At 37.3% G+C, this 18407-nt stretch overlaps 2 protein-coding genes across 6 annotated transcripts in view; one reads left to right on the top strand and one right to left on the bottom strand.

Moving 5' to 3' along the window:
• Window positions 1-332: 332 nt before the first annotated feature.
• Window positions 333-10721, bottom strand: LOC136244178 (limbic system-associated membrane protein-like). Of its 2 annotated transcripts, XM_066035710.1 has the most exons (7): window positions 10123-10721; window positions 9527-9850; window positions 8028-8306; window positions 7593-7835; window positions 7140-7207; window positions 3478-3815; window positions 333-956 (listed from the first exon to the last, which is right to left on the bottom strand). In XM_066035710.1, the coding sequence occupies exons 1-7, from the start codon at window positions 10169-10171 to the stop codon at window positions 578-580; spliced, it is 1680 nt and encodes a 559-aa protein (XP_065891782.1). In that variant the 5' UTR covers window positions 10172-10721; the 3' UTR covers window positions 333-577. The 2 variants fall into 2 exon arrangements, with proteins under 2 accessions (XP_065891782.1, XP_065891783.1); XM_066035711.1 differs by lacking the exon at window positions 3478-3815 and having other exon boundaries at window positions 756-956.
• The window catches only part of LOC136244179 (uncharacterized), a 50081-nt gene continuing 41596 nt past the window's right edge, over window positions 9923-18407 (top strand). Inside the window, exons 1-4 of one of the 4 annotated variants that reach the window (XM_066035715.1) lie at window positions 9923-10705; window positions 13766-14068; window positions 14704-14757; window positions 14818-14868. In XM_066035715.1, coding sequence (XP_065891787.1) covers window positions 10399-10705; window positions 13766-14068; window positions 14704-14757; window positions 14818-14868 — 715 coding nt within the window. In that variant the 5' untranslated portion in view covers window positions 9923-10398. The remainder of the gene's footprint in view (window positions 10706-13765; window positions 14069-14703; window positions 14758-14817; window positions 14869-18407) is intronic. The other 3 variants (XM_066035714.1, XM_066035712.1, XM_066035713.1) reach the window with 3 other exon arrangements.

Raw genomic sequence — 18407 nt, 5'->3', positions numbered from 1 at the left:
AACAAAGCAAGTGTGATAACTATATGTTGTGGTCCTTATAAGTGGATCAAGTAACTTTATTGTGAAAGTAGCAATTCATGGAGCACACAGCCAAAGGTATCACATTCATTATTAAACTTTTGGTCATTGATTGTAAGCCTATAGTGTTTGTTGCTGTTGACAGTTCATGGGTAGAATGGACATACTAACTTTCTGATAATACATGTGATTAAGACACACTACCAGTGCTTTCTTAGCTAAGGTGTCAGTCTCTGTATCTCCCATTCCAATAAAAAGATGTAGGTGAAGATTCTGCAGCTTAGCACCATTTCCCACACTAGATAGCACACTGATTTTCAAAAAAACCTTTTTGTTATGTCATTCATCAGCAGCATATTTAGAGTTACAAACTAACATGTTGTATAAAACACATACACACACAATGTTACATGGTATAAATAGCTAATTGATAGAAATGCAATGATATGTATGTTACATAAAATTATAATATAGCTATACAAAAAAATATCTACATAGATGTATCCACAGATATATACACATGATATTCACTGAATATAATGCCAAACAGTGTCGTTAGCTACACGTCAGTTCCTGTTGATGCAAAATTAGTTGGAAATTTTTGTACCATGTTTTCGTATTTTGATCTTTCCAATCCATTACCTCGATCGGTTTGTACAAAATATCTCTGCAGATGTTGCCTTGATTGTATTGGTGTAGTGGTGATGTCACCATTAGGCTGGATGCTTGATGATGTATTACCATTACTGCTTGCTACCATTTCATTATTGTTGGCTGGTACTGCTTCATTATCTTCAAGTACAGTTTCTGTTGTTAAATGTGACAGTTCAAATGTACTTTGAGGTACCCTAGCAAGTGGGTTGGGTGTAGTATCAGTTGATGTTTCCTCTCGTGCCACACACTTATTCATAATCACATGGTTCAGAAATTTGTGAAGTCTATATAGTTAAGTGCACAAACACAGATAGTAAAACACATTTTAGAGATTCATTGGCAACTTTACCCATTAACAGCAAAATTCTCAGCAATTACTAACTGAATCACATCATACTAACCAGTCAATACAAAGAATTACTTAGTAACTACCCCTCTCTATCAATGTACCACACTTCTTTAAAAAACAATTTGAAGAACAGTTAAACTCATTTATTACACTTACTGTAATGATACATAACAAACGCATACTAGCTAGTCTGGGAATGATCTGGTTATCCCAGAAATTTGACCCCCATGGGTGTCTATTTCAGTACTAGCACATCGTAATGTTAAATACATGCATGAAACAGTTTATAGTACTGAAGCAGAGTAAGGGTCGTTACTCTAAATATAACTCATTACATATCACTCAATACTTCTGCACAATGTAATGTAAACGTGTTACAAGTTCTGGATGCAATATCTATTATATATTACTCATTACTTTGTCATGTAGCATGTTATATTACGCATTACTGCAATATTAATATTATTATAAGTTTAAGGAAAAACTAGAAATTTTAAGTTCAATTAGGGATCATAGAAAAAAAGTTGGGAAAAAAGGGAGGTTGTCTACACCTGCAGATATACTAGTGACTGTTTAATCCCTACTTCAGTCTATACCCAAGGCCAAGACTGAAGTAGGGTTTAAATGTTCACTAGTATATCTGCAGGTGTAGGCGACCTCCCTTGTTTCCATACTTTTTTTCTATGATCTCTAATCGAACTTAAAATTTCTAATTTTTGTAACATTATTATGACTGGTGAACCCATGCATACCACATCAAAAGAAAGGATGGCACCTGAATTAATGTTTTTTCATCTGAATGTGTACCTCAGCTATCAAAAACTGCTTCAAATGTGCAGTAGCTATTACGCTTTGTTTTCAGCTATGTCCAGCCCGTTACACAGCACTACAGACAAAAAACAGTAAAAGAAGTGCCTCTGCAACAATCCAGTCACCATGAAAATACGACGATTCGCGCACCCCCAACTATCAATTACTGTCTCGAAAGTGCAGTTGCCATTACGCTTCAATTTCAGCCCGTAACACAGCATTACAAACGAAGCACAGTTTTAGAATCATCTCTACAATCAATCCAGTCACCACGGAAAATACGGATGATTTCTGTTTACAAATTTACTGTAGGGAAGCCATGCATCTTGCTACCGTGAATCGACACCTTGTGCTGTCAGCAAAAAAGAAATGGGACACAAAGGAGGACAAAGGTAAGTCCATGATACGTGCATTGTACATACTGCGGTATGCCAAAAGGCACGTCTCAGGACGAAGCGACATTGAACAGTGAAAAAATCAAGCCCATAGCCTTAGCCATTATCAAGTTATGCTTGCCTAAAGGCATCAGGCAGGCAGGCAGGCAGTTAGTCAGTAGAAAATACCATTGAATAAATTAAAAAAAAAATTTTGTAACTATATATGTGACCAGATTTAGCAAAATCAACCATATGGGCGCAAAGGCAAAAGTGAGATAACTCTAGCATGAAGTTGCTGCACTATCAGGCTAACAATTTCCATATCAAATTTGCTTTCAACTTGTCGGGTCTGCTTTTGGTGGACCATTCTCTGGTGACCTGTATAACCACCCCAGACGTCTGTACAGGTCTGTGAACAACAGGGAAGTGCTTTGGGGGTTCATGCACTCTGGACAGATGAGCAGGGAGCTGAATGTGTGACATATGTCTGTTTTGTGAGATTTCAGTCTATTCCCTGCCTCTGACAGGCTGTTCTGTGGTCTGGTGCCTTCATTTACCATTCTTGTCCATTTTGTAGTCTATCTCTTGCCCATCCCGCTATCCCCCACCCTCCACCCCTTTTTGAGGACTCGTGATACAGCAACACTGGTGAAAAAACCTATCTAAAATGGTGGGAAACTCTACAGGGATTACCTTGGCCACTAGCTGCTCTTAAAGGTTGTGAATTGCTCCATCTTTGCTGAAAAATCCAAACGTGTAGCTGCCAAGGCTGGTGAGTAATAAAGCTTTAAATTATTAAAATACGTTTTTCTCTGAATCAACAATGCACCCATAAGGGTGATTTTCCAAATCCAGTCACATATATATTTTTAAATTTTGTAACTATAGTTACAAAAAAAAATTCAATGGAATATATTTATTGGAAGCGTTTAGGATCATACTGAATGCACTTTTGGGCTTGGTTATACCTACCAAGGTGCCAGGATGGAGTTGTGAAGCTGGTTTTTGGGTGAATATTTTGGCTAGGAAAACCCAAATATCCATGATCCCTAATGTACAGTACTACCATACTGTATGATTTAATGTACTACCCCCACTCTGACTGAAGGCAAAATTATAATTTAAGGGAGAGTTATGATGCCATGGTGGTTATGGCTATTGATGAGCTTATATGCATGATCACAGCCATCATGTACCTGCAGTAAACAACTACAGATATAGCTTGTACTTCCACACATACATGACAGCAATGGATGTTTATTGACATACTTGTATATCACAAAAATGAAAATAATTGTTGACAGAATTACCACTGAAGATGAAGCCATCCATATAGCTATTGTATTATTGTGATTAACTTGATCAGTGCTGTCTTTGCATTGTGAGGTGCATACATGAAATGATGCAAAAGTAGAATCCAGTTCAATTCCTAATTTGTCATTTTGTAAAAACTGTTTGATATTTCCAGCCATATATCCAGTCAGTTTTACATAATAGAGTGCTGTTCCATCACTGATACAGTCAAATCTCTCAATTGAAACACTGACATTACATTTACAAAGTTCAAAGATGTGTTCTTTCAAAATAATTGAAAGGATTGTCTCATACTAAAAATAAAAAAAGATTGCAGCTATCAATTTATAATCAATTTATAAACTTTTCAGTGTACACACTATGCAGATATTACGTGAGATGCAATAGTAACATATAGTAGGAAGTTTGGGTTGGTATAAATGAGGGACCCTGCAACCAAGGAAGCATGGACCCAAATTTTGTGGATTTATTTCAATGGTAAGATATCTGGATGCATGGTCTCTCGTGGCCAGATCACTTTTCTCTGTGATGGTGCCTTACAACATGCCATATCAATTTCAAAATTACATGCACCACTGAAGAAGGGTTTGGACTGGCAGCTGACTGGTTAGCAAAGGCCACAGCTGGTCACTCGTTGCATATAAGATGAGCACACTAATCTATTATTTTGCCTAAATTTAGACACTTTGTGCAAACATTTATTATTATTATTATTATTATTATTATTACTAGGACCGCGTCACATACAACCAAGTACATACACCAACGTGACAGCCCCCTGGTGAGGCTATTAGGTGGTGAAGGCACGATCCCCAAATCAACTCAATATGTCACAGTAATGACAGACATAACACAATAGTGGTATCGTAACCAGTAGCTAAGTGCCAGTACGTCATTGGTGTGGTAATGGCACAGTGATGTGTAACACAGTATATGTATACAAAACATACAGGAGAGAACTATACATTATTGCAGTATTGTATGCAGCAATACATTATAGGCAACATCACCAGATAAAAATTATTAGCCAATATACAGTACAGTATCAACATCAACTAGAGCTAAATAAGGTTCATCAGTGGTGTAGTAATGGCACAGTGTTGGGTGACACACTATAATTATGCATACACAACTTGCAGGAGATAGCTACACAATACTGTAGGAGTATGCAAGCCAGATGAACCAGATAAAGGAAGGCAGCCAAGCCAGCCAGAGCCTAGTAGTAGCTAAGCCAGGTGAAGGCAATAAAGATTAAGCACATATTGAATTTCCTGACACCAACACAAAGGAAGTTTGCCTTGCCAGCTGCACAAGACAAGATTGTTTACTTGTATTTATATGTAACTGTATTGTAAAGAGTGGGGCATATGTTTTAATGTTTTCTTGTATTGTTTAATTACATATTCATGTGAATGAATCCACTGGCAGCTGGCATGGAGACTCGAGATGTTACAAACATAAAAACTTACTTGTAATCTTCTTGTTTATGTGTAAAGTGGCCTCTGGCTCTCTTGCTGTCACTACACAGACTAAGCAAGGGTGTGGTACTGGGTGTTATATAGAAGTACACGTATGGTCAAGTCATCAGCACGAACAGGCGAAACGATTATACGTTTGTGCCTTCGTTGACAGGCGAATCTATCCCCGGTTAGTTCATGTCTCTAGACCTCGTAGTTTTTGAGAACATTACTTATTATTATTTATTTATTTATGACATAATTTTAACCGCATTTCGCATTATCTTTAGTACTTGGTTGTATAATTAGAGCTTTGCAGTGGCCAGCACTGAAGGTCTGACAGCAACATGTGCTGCAGCCGTTGGATTACTAAACCTAACAATAGAGACTTAAATAATAATTATACTTAACCTACAATAAGGTGAAACAGAAAATCGGACAAAGAAAGGAAAAAATCCCTCCTACCCCAGAATTTGAGCTGCTGGCCACCCAATATCTAGTCAGGCACCACACTCAGCCTCCTACAGGAAGGATGGATTTTCTTACTTTAAACCTAAGCATGTATTTTATTATAGCTATTTCAGGGAGGTAGCCTCAATGAAACAATAACTGCAGACTGCACAAGCAGCTCAACAAATCACCTTCATGCCTCAAATTGTGCATGAAGGTTACATGTATACCCCTGTGTAGCTGGAAGTGCAAATAGAAAGAATGAGTGGCCTATGCTAAGTAGCCCAAACCCTTTCTCAGAGTAGGTAAGTGATGGTGCATGTGCCCCCCAAATTGTGGACAGATACCTCCGCCACTGAGAGTAGGTGCATATAATTTCTAATTGATATATATAGGCATGGTGTGATGCACCATCACAGCAGTCTGGCTATGTGAGACTATAGACACTGCAACTTGCAGAGGAATGTAGTGCAAATATAGAACATTGTAAAGTACATGAAAAGTTAGATTTCGCCAAGGTCCTTGTTCCCTGAGTCCACTGTTTATACCAACCCCAGGAAGTTTAGTTAATAAACAACTACAACACCAAATGCTAAGAAATTATGCAGCGATTTTACTAATCTGTGAGTTTTTATTGTATTTTTGTAGGGTTAGGAAAATGTCTGCTAAACTGAGACATCACAGACTGCCAGGTTGCATAACGCAGCTACTGCAGGTATAAGTTCTACTATTATACGTATTAAGATAGAATTCTTTAATAAGATCTTTGGATTAGTGCTGAAATGAATAGCAATTTTACTATTCGAATACTTGTGAACAAAACAACAGGTTATTCGATTATTCTTTAAGCATGAATAAGCACTGAAATCTTTGTTTGGTAGTAAGGTAAAGCCTGAAAGTTATTTCTATCTCTTCTAAAATGGGTTTTTTTTCAGTGTAGATATGTCACTGTGTTCACAATCTCAAGCTTCTAGGTTGGCTATCACAGCTCACTACAATGCTAACGAATATTTGAATAGCACATTAATTAATCGAATTACGTCTGAATAGTCGAATATCCGAATAATTGTTTCAACACTACTCTGGACTAGTTTTGGGGAGGGATTATGGTTTACGCTTTGCTACACAATAAGGCAGATGGAGTCTGTATCAAAAATATAATGTGTAGTAGCATGCATTCAGTACTCCAACCTTAGCCTTAATTACACTGTCAGTATTCATTATAGCTTATTAAAATTGCTTAAGAATGGGCTACAAAATTTTTAAAAATATGTCACGATACGTATATGAATATATCATAATAGTCAGAATGCTCTATAGGAAACATAATAGACCTGATATTGTGGAAATGACAGGTGGACTTTGTGTACTGCACTTCAATTGAGTTTTCCAATAATAAATCTTTCTTATGGTAGCTACCTGTAAATTTGTTGTGTGGACATTGAGTGAGTGAGTATAAAGTGGCAATGCAATTACAATAGGATGCAACTGGGACAAATCAACTATAGAGTACAATATAATACTTAAAGCACCATCTATGCTTGTGTGTATGAAAAATACAACACTTGGAGTTGTCTCAAGGCTCGTTGTGCTGTATAAGCCTCTTGATTTCCCTCTCATGCTGTATTTTCCATACATATGCGTGGTGGTGCTTTAACTATTACATATTATGTTATATACTGGTACACATCAATATGATTCATTTATTACCTTAAAGTGACAATCATGGCTGTGAATTAGAACCAGGAAATGAAGGTAGCTAGTTGTATTGTCAATGTCTGTATAAGTACATACATATAAACAATAGATGACATCAGTATAACTATCCCATAGCACACATGTGACCTGTATGCACGTATTAACATGCTTGTGACATGCTTAGAACTGCCTACAAGAAGTGTTATTGCTATAAGTCAATTCATTATCTTGACAGCTGCTATTGTCACCTGACAGATGTGTCAAAACAAATCAAATTCCTCAATTATGGTGACAACCACAGATGATGATTCATTTGTTTATGGGCAAATATGTGGTGAAAACCCTACATATATATGGCCTCAAGAAAACTATTTCAGCAATCATATAGACACAATATCCCATGTACACAAAGTCATACATAAAGTTAGTATCCCAGATATGCAGCACATATGATGAACACCTTACCATACACAAACAGGAAACGTTTCTCAGTAACAATCAATTTTGAGGTGTTGGCAGTACAAACAAAGTCCCCAGTATGTTGAAGAGTAGCAGAAAATGTTATATTGTTGTTTTTTGTAATGTCTCCTGTTGGAGTGGAAATGTTAATATCGGGAGCAGGTCTTCCTTTCAATATGGTACATGTAATGTTAACCATCTCTCCGATATGTGCTATCATTGGTCCGCCCATTATTATTTGCGGTGGCACTGTATTGAAATAGATTACATTACATATGAATTCTTTGCCTACTATGATATTAGTCAATACTATGCATATTGTACATATAATGAAGCATAAAATGTGTCCTTACTGCTGATGCATTATGTACATTGGGCAAGGCAAGACTAAGATAAGCATCATGTCTAGCTTATGTAAACTTCTACCATAATAGTACATACCTTGTATATGAAGGTACAACTCCCCAACATCGCCTGATAATATGGAATCAGCATCACACACATATTTTCCACCATGCACTGTAGTAACATTAGGCAGTATTAAACTAGTATGAGTTTCATTTGTTGTAATAGGATCATTTGAAAAGTACTGTTCTTCTGGTTTCTTCCAACTAATTGTTGCTTTAGGGTTTCCCCAATTATTAATCTCACAGGTGAGTGTAACATGTGATCCAATGAACGCAATGTAATTTAATCTGGTAGCATCGATGATAGGAGCAACTAATTATAATATAGAACACAAAACACGCATAAATATGTGCAACCTAAAATACTTTGGTTCAATACAATATACTGCATGTTTAATGATCACAATTTGAGGTTATCTGTTTGTAAGACTTAACAAATTACTGTCTTAATTTTGGTTTGTAAACTTAATTGGTTTGTAGACTTAATTGTAACAAATATAATAATCATTGGTAATGCTAGGGTATAGCTACAACACTGCACCAAAAAAATGTTTACTTATAGTCCAAATATTTATTTCTGTTTTTCCCCCATGACTTTCTACCTGTTATATTACTACAAGAATCCCCATGAACATTGTCAAATCCCATGCTGGAGTCAAATTTAATTAGGTAATTACATTTGTTGATCACAAGACGTGTATATATATATATATATATATACATACATACATACACAGTATGAAGGTCACATGGTAGCCATGTGCACAAGGTCATTCATTACACATGACCTTGCATAATAGTGAAGCTGGCAGTTGCTTATCTGTCAAATTGGGTTTACAGGCTCACATATACCTATATTTTTTTGTAAATGTATCTGACAGTTTCATAACAGTGTGAAAGTTGACATCAAACAACTTGTCCTAAACTTTCAAGTTATGTTTTGTTTTCCCTGCTTTTCTGCTATCTTAACCATTCATTTCAAAAAATAGCTACAGCATACAGAGAAGTTAAAGAGTATCTATAGAATGAAAGGGAGTTATGGGGCTTAGGTAGGCATGATAAATAATGTATGTTCATCCAGACATTATTTTGCACACTGTTTTGTATGAAAAACGTTTTACTTTGTTAACAGTAATGTGTACTTGAAAGCACAATTTCCATTTGATCAAATGATTATAGAAAGTTCTGTGCATATGTAGCTAGCTATATGATGTGTAGTTTGTGGTAGCTAGTTAGCTAGCTATATGATGTGTAGTTTGTGGTAGCTAGCTAGCTATATGATGTGTAGGTTGTGGTAGTTAGCTAGCTATGTGATGTGTAGTTTGTGGTAGTTAGTTAGTTAGCTATACGAGCAAAGATTTAATATGTACAAGGTCATGTGCACAAATATGTTATTACAATGAACTGACTGCATCACAATAGAAAGCAGTTAGCTACATGTATATAACACTACTGTAGCTAATATTATTAGCTCTACATAAACTACATAAGTATAGTATTACCATCCCTGTATGTAAAATAGCTATTTCTTACCATACAGTTTAACATAGGTAAAGTTGCTGCATACTGCAGTTGACACACAACAGCGATACCATCCTTGATCACTTCTTATAACTTTTGGCCAAAACACAAGAGTGTTTTCATGTACTCTCACTCTTTCTGGGTCTGAATCAGTGAACTGGTGTATAGTTCCATTTGAGAAATTTCTATACCATGAAGAACCAGTAGTATTAGTGTCACCTTCTCCAATGATGTAACACTTCAGTCTAGCATGCCTCTCTTCAACAAAATACTCGGCGAGGGTGGGTGAGTTTGCAACGAAGTTACTGCTGACGCCAACTTTTACAGAACGAACTCCTGGAAAATATAAAACCAGTGCCATACTAAACAGCTCGCATTCTGTGAATGCCGGGACCTGTGAGAAGGCTAAAGCCTGTGATGATGTACCTACGTTTTATCTATCCTGTACTGTGTAGCACCATGCGGAACAAATAGCTATGGTATAGTTACGTATTGCTAACGTCTAAAATCTCATGTCCACACCTGACTGACAAAGTGGTGTACGTAGCTAGCTGTAGAGGCTGGCTGCATGCGTGCGCAGCTAAATAAATCAGTTTGCTCAACTGTACCTGTTATATGAAGAGCTGATATGAAAAATACAAAGGTAAATGACATCATTGTAGCTAAGTGGCTTGCTTCGGGTAGCGAGCTACCTCGAAATAGCTAGCTACATGTAGCTACTAGCTAATTCGATACGAGTGGCTAGCTAGTTTTAACTAGCAGACTAGTTGCTATCTCATTAGTAATTCACTTCGTCTAAAGCTCATGTAACTGATTTCAGTATTTATAGCACAGCTCTATCCCGGTAAGTAATTAAATTAGCTCATTGATCACGTGTTGTCGAAATGAACACGTTATATTATTGTGTCGGTTTCTTTCTTGCTCTCATTGTTAAGAGAGTGAAGCTGAATAGCGTTCCTGTTGATCATCGTCTTGTGAAAGAAGGAGAAGTGGCAAACATACGCAGTGATGTTGACTGCCCAACCGATTCGAACTGTTCATGGAGGTATCGTCGCCCTATACTGGATCCAAACAGCCAACTGATCACTTCAGAGCAAGAATTATCGTTAAATGGCAGCTCCGCCAATGGTGTATATTATTACTGGGATGAAACTCGTCAAGAAGAACTCTACCGGATATTTAAGTCCAGTGGTGAGTGACTGCACGCCAATTATATTATGCTATGACACGTGCACGTGTGATTTATTATTCCGTAATGACGTCACTAAAATATTGGTGATCTCTATTTGGGGTACACTAACTGGTGATACTGGACAATAAATGAAGGCTGTGTTTGATTTCATATTGAGCTAAAACTAACACAGCATAATTAAATTGTATAATGAGACAATCGTATAATGGACGAGCGTTTTTGTGGAGGTGATAGAAATGGTACAACGATTCTATTTAACGCTGATCAAAACAGTTAGCATGTGATGCCACTACAAAGCAGGTGGATTCAAATACCTATTTAGATGAGCAAACTACTGTTCCTTTGTTTTAGAAAGTGTTGCCAGCTGGCACACTAAGTATCAAGTCACCATGCCAGCTGCCAGTGGATGTCCTCTGTGAAGCAGGTAGCTAATTAAGGCGCCACACCTGACACCAACACAAGGAAGTTTGCCATACCAGCTGCATAATAACAGGGTTAATAGCAGTATGTTTGTATGTATTGTTTACTTGTATTTTATATTTTTTCTGGCTTGCTGGGCTCTGATTGGCTTGGCTGTTTGTTTGTGCTAATGTATTGTAAAGAGTGTGGTATGTTTTCTTGTATTGTTTACTTGTACAGTATTGTACATTTTGCCTTTACCTGGCTTGCTAGACTCTGGCTGGCTTGGCTGCCTTCCTTTATCTGCTTCACCTAGCTTGCATACTCCTATGGTATATGTATTGTGTATCTCCTGCATGTTGTGTATGCATATAGTGTGTACCCAACTCTCAGAAGGCACGAATACAGTGATCAAGGCACACAGTTTGAACAATGGCATGATTACTAGCTGTATTAATCGTACATGTTCTCAGTGAAATATACTGTAAGCCTTTTCCACGTAATAAAAATCAATGTGTTAAAAATAAATTTAGAAAAAAATATTGTGTCTAGTAAAACCCCCAAATGAAGAAGAATTGACCTATCACGTGGTGAGGTATAAAGCACAACATCATCAGCAAATTTAGACTTTGTTATACAAGATGGTACCAAACGAGATTTAGCCATACATTCTCCAACCAACTCACCTCTGTGGAATTTTAATCAGAAACCAGTGCCTCACAATACACTCCATGGTGACTTGGCAGTATTGTTGACATATAAAGTGCCTTCAGTATGACCCGAAACATTCCAATAGGTTATTTTCAGCTATGTTCAGCCCATAGCACAGCATTACATTGGAGAACAGTACGAGAAGCACCTCTGCAATCACTACAGAAAAATACAGATGATTCCTGGCCGTTACTAATGTAGGGAAACAATCTCATGTGACTACGAATTGACATCTTGCACTGTCAGCAAAGATAAGTGGATGACAAAGGTAAGTCCATAATGCACCAAAAGGCACCTGTCAACATCCAGCAGCGCAAAAATCAAGCTCATAACCTTAGCCATTATTGAGGTACACTTGTTTGAAGGCTTCAGGCAGACAAGCAGTTAGTTAGTCAGTCAAAAATTCCAGTAATAACAAATTAAAATTTTGTAACAGAAAGCATTATGGCCACATCACTTTTCTGTAATTTATAGTTGGGGCATGCATTTTAGTATGTGCAGGTTCACCAGTTGTAACTATGTTACAAACAAGCAAGTATAAGGAAATGTAATAGTTAGAGACCTACCATGAGGATATTCATGATTTTATAACCCAAAGCGAAGCCATGGGTTTTAAAACCACAAAAAATCTAAGTAGGTGGTCTCAAACTGACTTAGAAAATGGTGGTTGTATTTATCATTCAGTACAATAGTATTGTATAATAGGGACCACAAAGGAGTAGGCGTGGCTCACGAAATAACATCACCCAAAAAAACAGCCTCAATTTTCTCTTGACGACGATGAGGCAGTATTGGTTAGGTAAAACTAAGCCCAAACAAGCTTTCAGATCAACCCAAAATGCTTTCAACAAGTTGCTACGGAATTTCTAAACAAAATTATTTAACGGAATTTTCTAGTGACTGACTGACTGATACCTTCAGACAAGCGTAACTCGATAACAGCTAAGGTCATGGGCTTGATGTTCCTGTGATGTAATATCATGCACTACTCCAGCTTGTTTCAGTACTATTTATCAATGTGCTATGGTCCCTACTCCAGTTGAAAATAGGGCTGGGCGATAGTGAATTTTGCAATGTTTGAACGATAGTAAGACACTGTTCACGATAGACGATAGTATAACAATAGTGAATACCTACTTATTAGCTTCACAAAGATATGCAAAGAGGGGTGTACTTATGGATATGTTTTTGACTAAAAGACTAAACAGCCTTTTTAGACTGATTTTTGTTCCCAAATATTATTAGAATTGTTGCGTTTGCACAAGAATTCATCTGTAGCAAGATTGGCAGCTGCAGTAAACAAGAAAACAAGATGTACGTAGCAGCTGCTCCATGATCTACAACTGTTGTAAACAACTCTTTATAAGACGATAATTCTTCTGCTATAGCTTCTTCAGCAACATTCGCAATTGTGCTTCGCCATTGGTGATGGGTGTGGTCATTCACGAACAAGCTAATTAACTTGACAGATAGCTAATGGCTTTGTGTATAACCAGCTTCAATTATTCTCTAGTATCTCAAGTGGTATTCTCCGTTGGAAAATGATTACCTTGTGATGAACGGCTGGTTTCTTGCAGTCAGTGTAATTATGACGAATTCTTGTGAAAACGCGACGAATTCTAATGCAAAAGCTCCTAAATCAATGGCAAAACTGACTAAATCAATTGCAAAACTGACAAATTCAATTGCAAACGGGACGAATTCTGCTGCAAAGGCAACGAACTCTACTGCAAACGGGACAAAGTGAATTGCAAAGACGACGAATTCAATCGCAAAAACCTGTAATAAGACCACCTCATTATAGCACCCACTTCTAGTATATAGGTCCCAAACTTAGTTACTTCATTATCTAGGGTAAACTTCGTGATCCTGTATTAACAAGGTTTCACTGTTTCATTACATGAAGGTATTTTCCCTATTGTTATGTGTTATGTTTTTTTATTCTGTAGAAGCAAATGATATTTGCAGCTATTGCATTTTGCTAGAATTTTGTAACCAAGAAGGAAGACTTGTTATACATCGAAAAACAGTTGTGGATCATGATTTCATTCGACCAAATAGCTGTAAGCTATATAGAAGGGGAGGAAGAATCTGCAGAGATATTTCTTTTGATGACACCGATTGTCAAGATGAAAACTTTAGTCCTGGTAGCGAGTACCACATGGAATGTGAGCTGAATACTGAAAAATCAACTACCATTACTATTTATACACCAATTCTGACTGTTGGCTCTATGACAACATCTTGTTTTAGTAAGTAAACTGGTTTTGTATAACAGTACTAGATTAGGTCTACACATGTGTGTAGAAGAACTTGTTTAATCTAAACTAAAGACCTTTTATAAAAGGAAGTGAGAATAAAATATAAGTATCATTCACCCATTGTATTAACATCATTATAATGCTACTTTAGATTTTACATCCTAAATGTTGTTATTTTTTGATAGCCAGAGCACAGTTGCTTTTTTGATCTAAATGGTATGGTCTATCCTCTTCAAGGTGCATGCATATGAAACATGCCTATTATAATTTACCATTGTGGTCTGTATTCATCATGACTAAAAGCTTGCATTATTTACTTATAGTGTTACAGAGATAGCCAAATTAACCTGTGTTTGAATAATTGAGGTTCCACTGTATTGACAAAACTGTGATAAACAGTTTTTTTTAAAATGTTAAGTACCAATTATTGCCTACCATAGAGGCATAGACTGGTGTAATCGTGTGTGTTAAAAGAAATTTGGCACAGTCATTTAAATGGCAGCCATATGTCACTATCTAGTTGTTCATATCCATTTTGTGTTATTATGATATCAGGTGTAGACTCAAATTCCTTTTTTGTGTTATAATTTGTTTTGAATTTTTCATAATGTATGGCATTTTATTAGGTATTTCGTCCTACATTATGGTGACTCCAACTGGTACACAACAGAGTTATCAGAGTAAGGGTGTTTTAATTTTGTAGAATAAATATTAACGTTGTCAAATACTTGTACCTGTAGATACTAGTACTCCTTTCAGTTATCTTGATAGTGTGATGAGAGAAACATTAGGTTAGTTTGTACATATCATTAAGCAGGGGCGGATCCAGATTTTTGGAAAGTGGGGTCAAAATGAAATGACACTACAGGGAAAGCACACCTTAGTGTGCAAAGCACACTAGCATGTGAAACATGCCAACTTAGTGGGGTCTGGAGGCATCCTCCCCCCCCCCCCCCCAAAAAAAAAAGTTTTGAAAACTAGACACTCTGAGATGGAATCTGAGAGTGATTTCAGCATTGGTTCATTGCAAGTCTTATTCGACTGTTGTATTAGAGTTGACTGCTCTATTAAAGTATCTTGATTTTGATAACTTGGCTCTGTACAGTACACACTCAAATACATTGGTGTAGTCACTAGACAGAATCTTAAATGCATTCAATACAGCTCCCTTGAAAATGCTGAATTAGTAAGGACCACAAAGGAGTAGGCATGGCCCATGAAATAGCATCACCCAAAAACCAGCCTCAATTTCCCCTGACAACGATGAGGAAGTATTGGTGAGGTAAAACTAAGCCCAAACAAGTTTTTAGATCGACCCGAAACAGTTTCAGCAAGTTGCTACAGTATTTAAAAATATATATTTATTGAACAGAATTTTCTACTGACTGAGTAACCTTCAGACAAGCGTAACTTTATAAAGGCTAAGGCTACTGGCTTGATTTTTTCATTGTTTGACATTGCTTCGGCCTGACAGGTACCTCTTGGCCTTTTGGCATACCGCAGTACGTACAATGCATTCTTCATGGACTTACCAGTGTCCTCCTTTGTGTCCCATTCATCTTTGCTGACAGTGAAAAGTGTCAATTTAGCGGTAGCATGTGATGACTTTTGTTCATAATAGAAATTGTCTGTTTTTCATAGTGGCTGTTTTGATTGCAGAGGTGCTTTTCAAGCAGTTCTTGATTCATACTGCTGTGTAACAGGGTGAACATAGTTGACAACGAAGCGTAATGGATACTTCACTTTTCAGACGATAAATGATATAGCTGGGGTGTGCGGCACCATTTCTTTTGGTATATGTGGATTGCAGGGGTGCTTTTTGAACAGTTCTTGATTCGAAATTCTGTGTAACAGGTTGAACATAGCGGACAATGAAGCGTAATGGATACTTCACTTTTCAGATGATAAATGATATAGCTGGGGTGTGCAGTGCCATTTCAGATGCGGTATATGCATGGAGTCATAATCAAGACACGCGGTAGTGTGTCATGCGGCCCAAGAAGCCGGCGCGCCACCTGTGAGTATATTAACAGGAAGAAAGAAAATGTAATTTTCACACCTATGTAGCTCTGTGATCCCTTATCCGATTGGAACCAAATTTGCTAGAGTAGTGCCAGCCAACTAGGGGAGTCTACACACCAAATTTGAAAAAAATCGCTCTAGCCATTTCCGAGATACGAGTGAATAAAATTTCGTTTTAATTTCTTCGTTTTTTTCTTCTTCATTTCACACACTTCGCAAAATCCGCCATAAAACACGAATGCGTGCTCGGATTGGGCTGAAATTTAGCACACTTAACGAACTCATTAAGGCGGATCTCCGTACCAACTTTGGTAGGAATCCGATTAACATTCACAGAGTTATGACCGATTATTTGTGTAAAATAAGGTCGAAGGTCTGTCACGCCTACAGGGTAAACCCCTTGGAGGAATCAGTTGAAAATTGATATGTAGATGGAGCAACCATCGTAGGAGTGACGTTTGTGGTTTGAAAGGAATCAGGATAAAGACCATGGAGATATGACACAAAACCCAATCTGTGTCAAAATTACGTGATCGATTTTTTATGAATAAAAAATCTATACGTTTTCGTGTCTACCAGGCAAACCGCTTAGAGCAACGAGCTGAAAATCAGTATGTAGCTGGAATAATCATCATAGAAAGTCCTTGCAGTAGTACAGAAGAATCGGATTACAAACCACTGGGTTATGATTCGAAAGGCAACTACGTGTAGCAAATGCAAGATCGAGATACTCTAATAGAACAGACACCCTAATAAAGCATTCAGCTGCGTTATAATTTACTCAGTTATATTACATTGCAAGTTATTCTGTAGGGAATTCAGCTACAAACAAGTCACCCTGTAGTCAGATCAGCTAGAATAAGGTACCTAATAGAGAGTTCAGCTACAAAGAAACCATCATGTAGAGAGTTCGGCTCAAACAAATCACCCTGTAGAGAATTCAGCTACAAACAAATTGCCCTGTAGAGAGATCAGCTAGAAGAAGTAGAGAGTTCAGCTACAAAGAAACAATCATGCAAAGAGTTCAGCTGCAAACAAATCACCCAGTAGAAAGTTCCACTATGAACAGATCACACTGTAGAGAGTTCAGTTAGAAACAGGTCATCCTGTAGAGAGATCAGCTAGAAGAAGTCACCTTGTAGAGAGTTCAGCTACAAAGAAACCACCATGTAAGAGAGTTCAGCTGCAAACAAATCACCTGTAGAGAGTTCGGCTAGGAACAAGTCACCCTGTAGAGAGATCAGCTAGAAACAAGTCACCCTGTAGAGAGTTCAGCTAGAAGAAGTTACATTGTAGAGAGTTCAGCTAAAAAGAAACATACCATGTAGAGAGTTCAGCTGCTAACAAATCGCCCTGTAGAGAATTCAGCTACAAATAAATCACCCTGTAGAAAGATCAGCTAGAAGAAGTTACCTTGTAGAGAGTTCAACTACAAACAAATCACCCTGTAGAGAGTTCAACTACAAACAAGTCATCTGGTAGAGAGATCAGCTAGAAGGATCACCTTGTAGAGAGGTCAGCTGCAAAGAAATCACCCTGCTTCATCTTTTCTTCTTCCTGTGGTAAAGAAAAAAATGATAGGTTAAAAAACCCTAAAGCCGGCCATAGGCCGGCTTTGGGGTATACAAATACAAAAAGAAGCGAAATCTAATCCAAAACAGCCAAGCTGTAAAAAAAGAGTGCAGCCCTCAGAAAGGCTATGGTGAAAAAAGATGTAAAATCCAAGGTGGCGGCCAAGAAATGGCTGTGATGGTAGGTTAATGGTAAAAATTTTAATAACGACAGTTCAGGTGAATTTTGTGCCAAGACCAAGCGGCATCAAATTCACCTGAATTGTTGTTATTAAAATTTTTACCATTAACCTAACATCACAGCCATTTCTTGGCCGCCACCTTGGATTTTGCATCTTTTTTCACCATAGCCTTTCTGAGGGCCGCACTCTTTTTTTACAGCTTGGCTGTTTTGGATTAGATAATTATTTACAAAAAAGTTAACAAACAAGTACACAAAAAGTTTGCAATTTTCAACTAGAGTATGGACTATGGCACATTGATAAAAAGTACTGAAACAAGCTGGAGTAGTGCTCGATATTAAATCACAGTAAAACAATAAGAAGTGTTATATCCCTACTGTGCATTTCCATTATGGTATCTTGAGTACAGTAGGGATATAACACTTCTTATTGTTTTACTGTGATTTAATGTTTCACTGTGATTTAATATTGTGCACTACTCCAGCTTGTTTCAGTACTTTTTATCTTTGTACTATGGTACCTACTCTAGTTGAAAATTCTGAAATTTTTTTTGTG

This window comes from Dysidea avara, chromosome 14 (assembly GCF_963678975.1).
Source record: "Dysidea avara chromosome 14, odDysAvar1.4, whole genome shotgun sequence".
Classification (NCBI taxonomy): domain Eukaryota; kingdom Metazoa; phylum Porifera; class Demospongiae; order Dictyoceratida; family Dysideidae; genus Dysidea; species Dysidea avara.
This window is presented reverse-complemented; position numbering and strand designations above follow the sequence as displayed.

Coding starts and splice junctions, on each gene's coding strand:
- LOC136244178 (XM_066035710.1), bottom strand. CDS start 10,171: ATGATGTCATTTACCTTTGTATTTTTCATATCAGCTCTTCATATAACA. Junction 7,208..7,592: donor ACGTTTCCTGTTTGTGTATG/GTAAGGTGTTCA, acceptor GTACTTATACAG/ACATTGACAATACAACTAGC. Junction 957..3,477: donor TTCATTTTTGTGATATACAA/GTATGTCAATAA, acceptor TTAACTATATAG/ACTTCACAAATTTCTGAACC.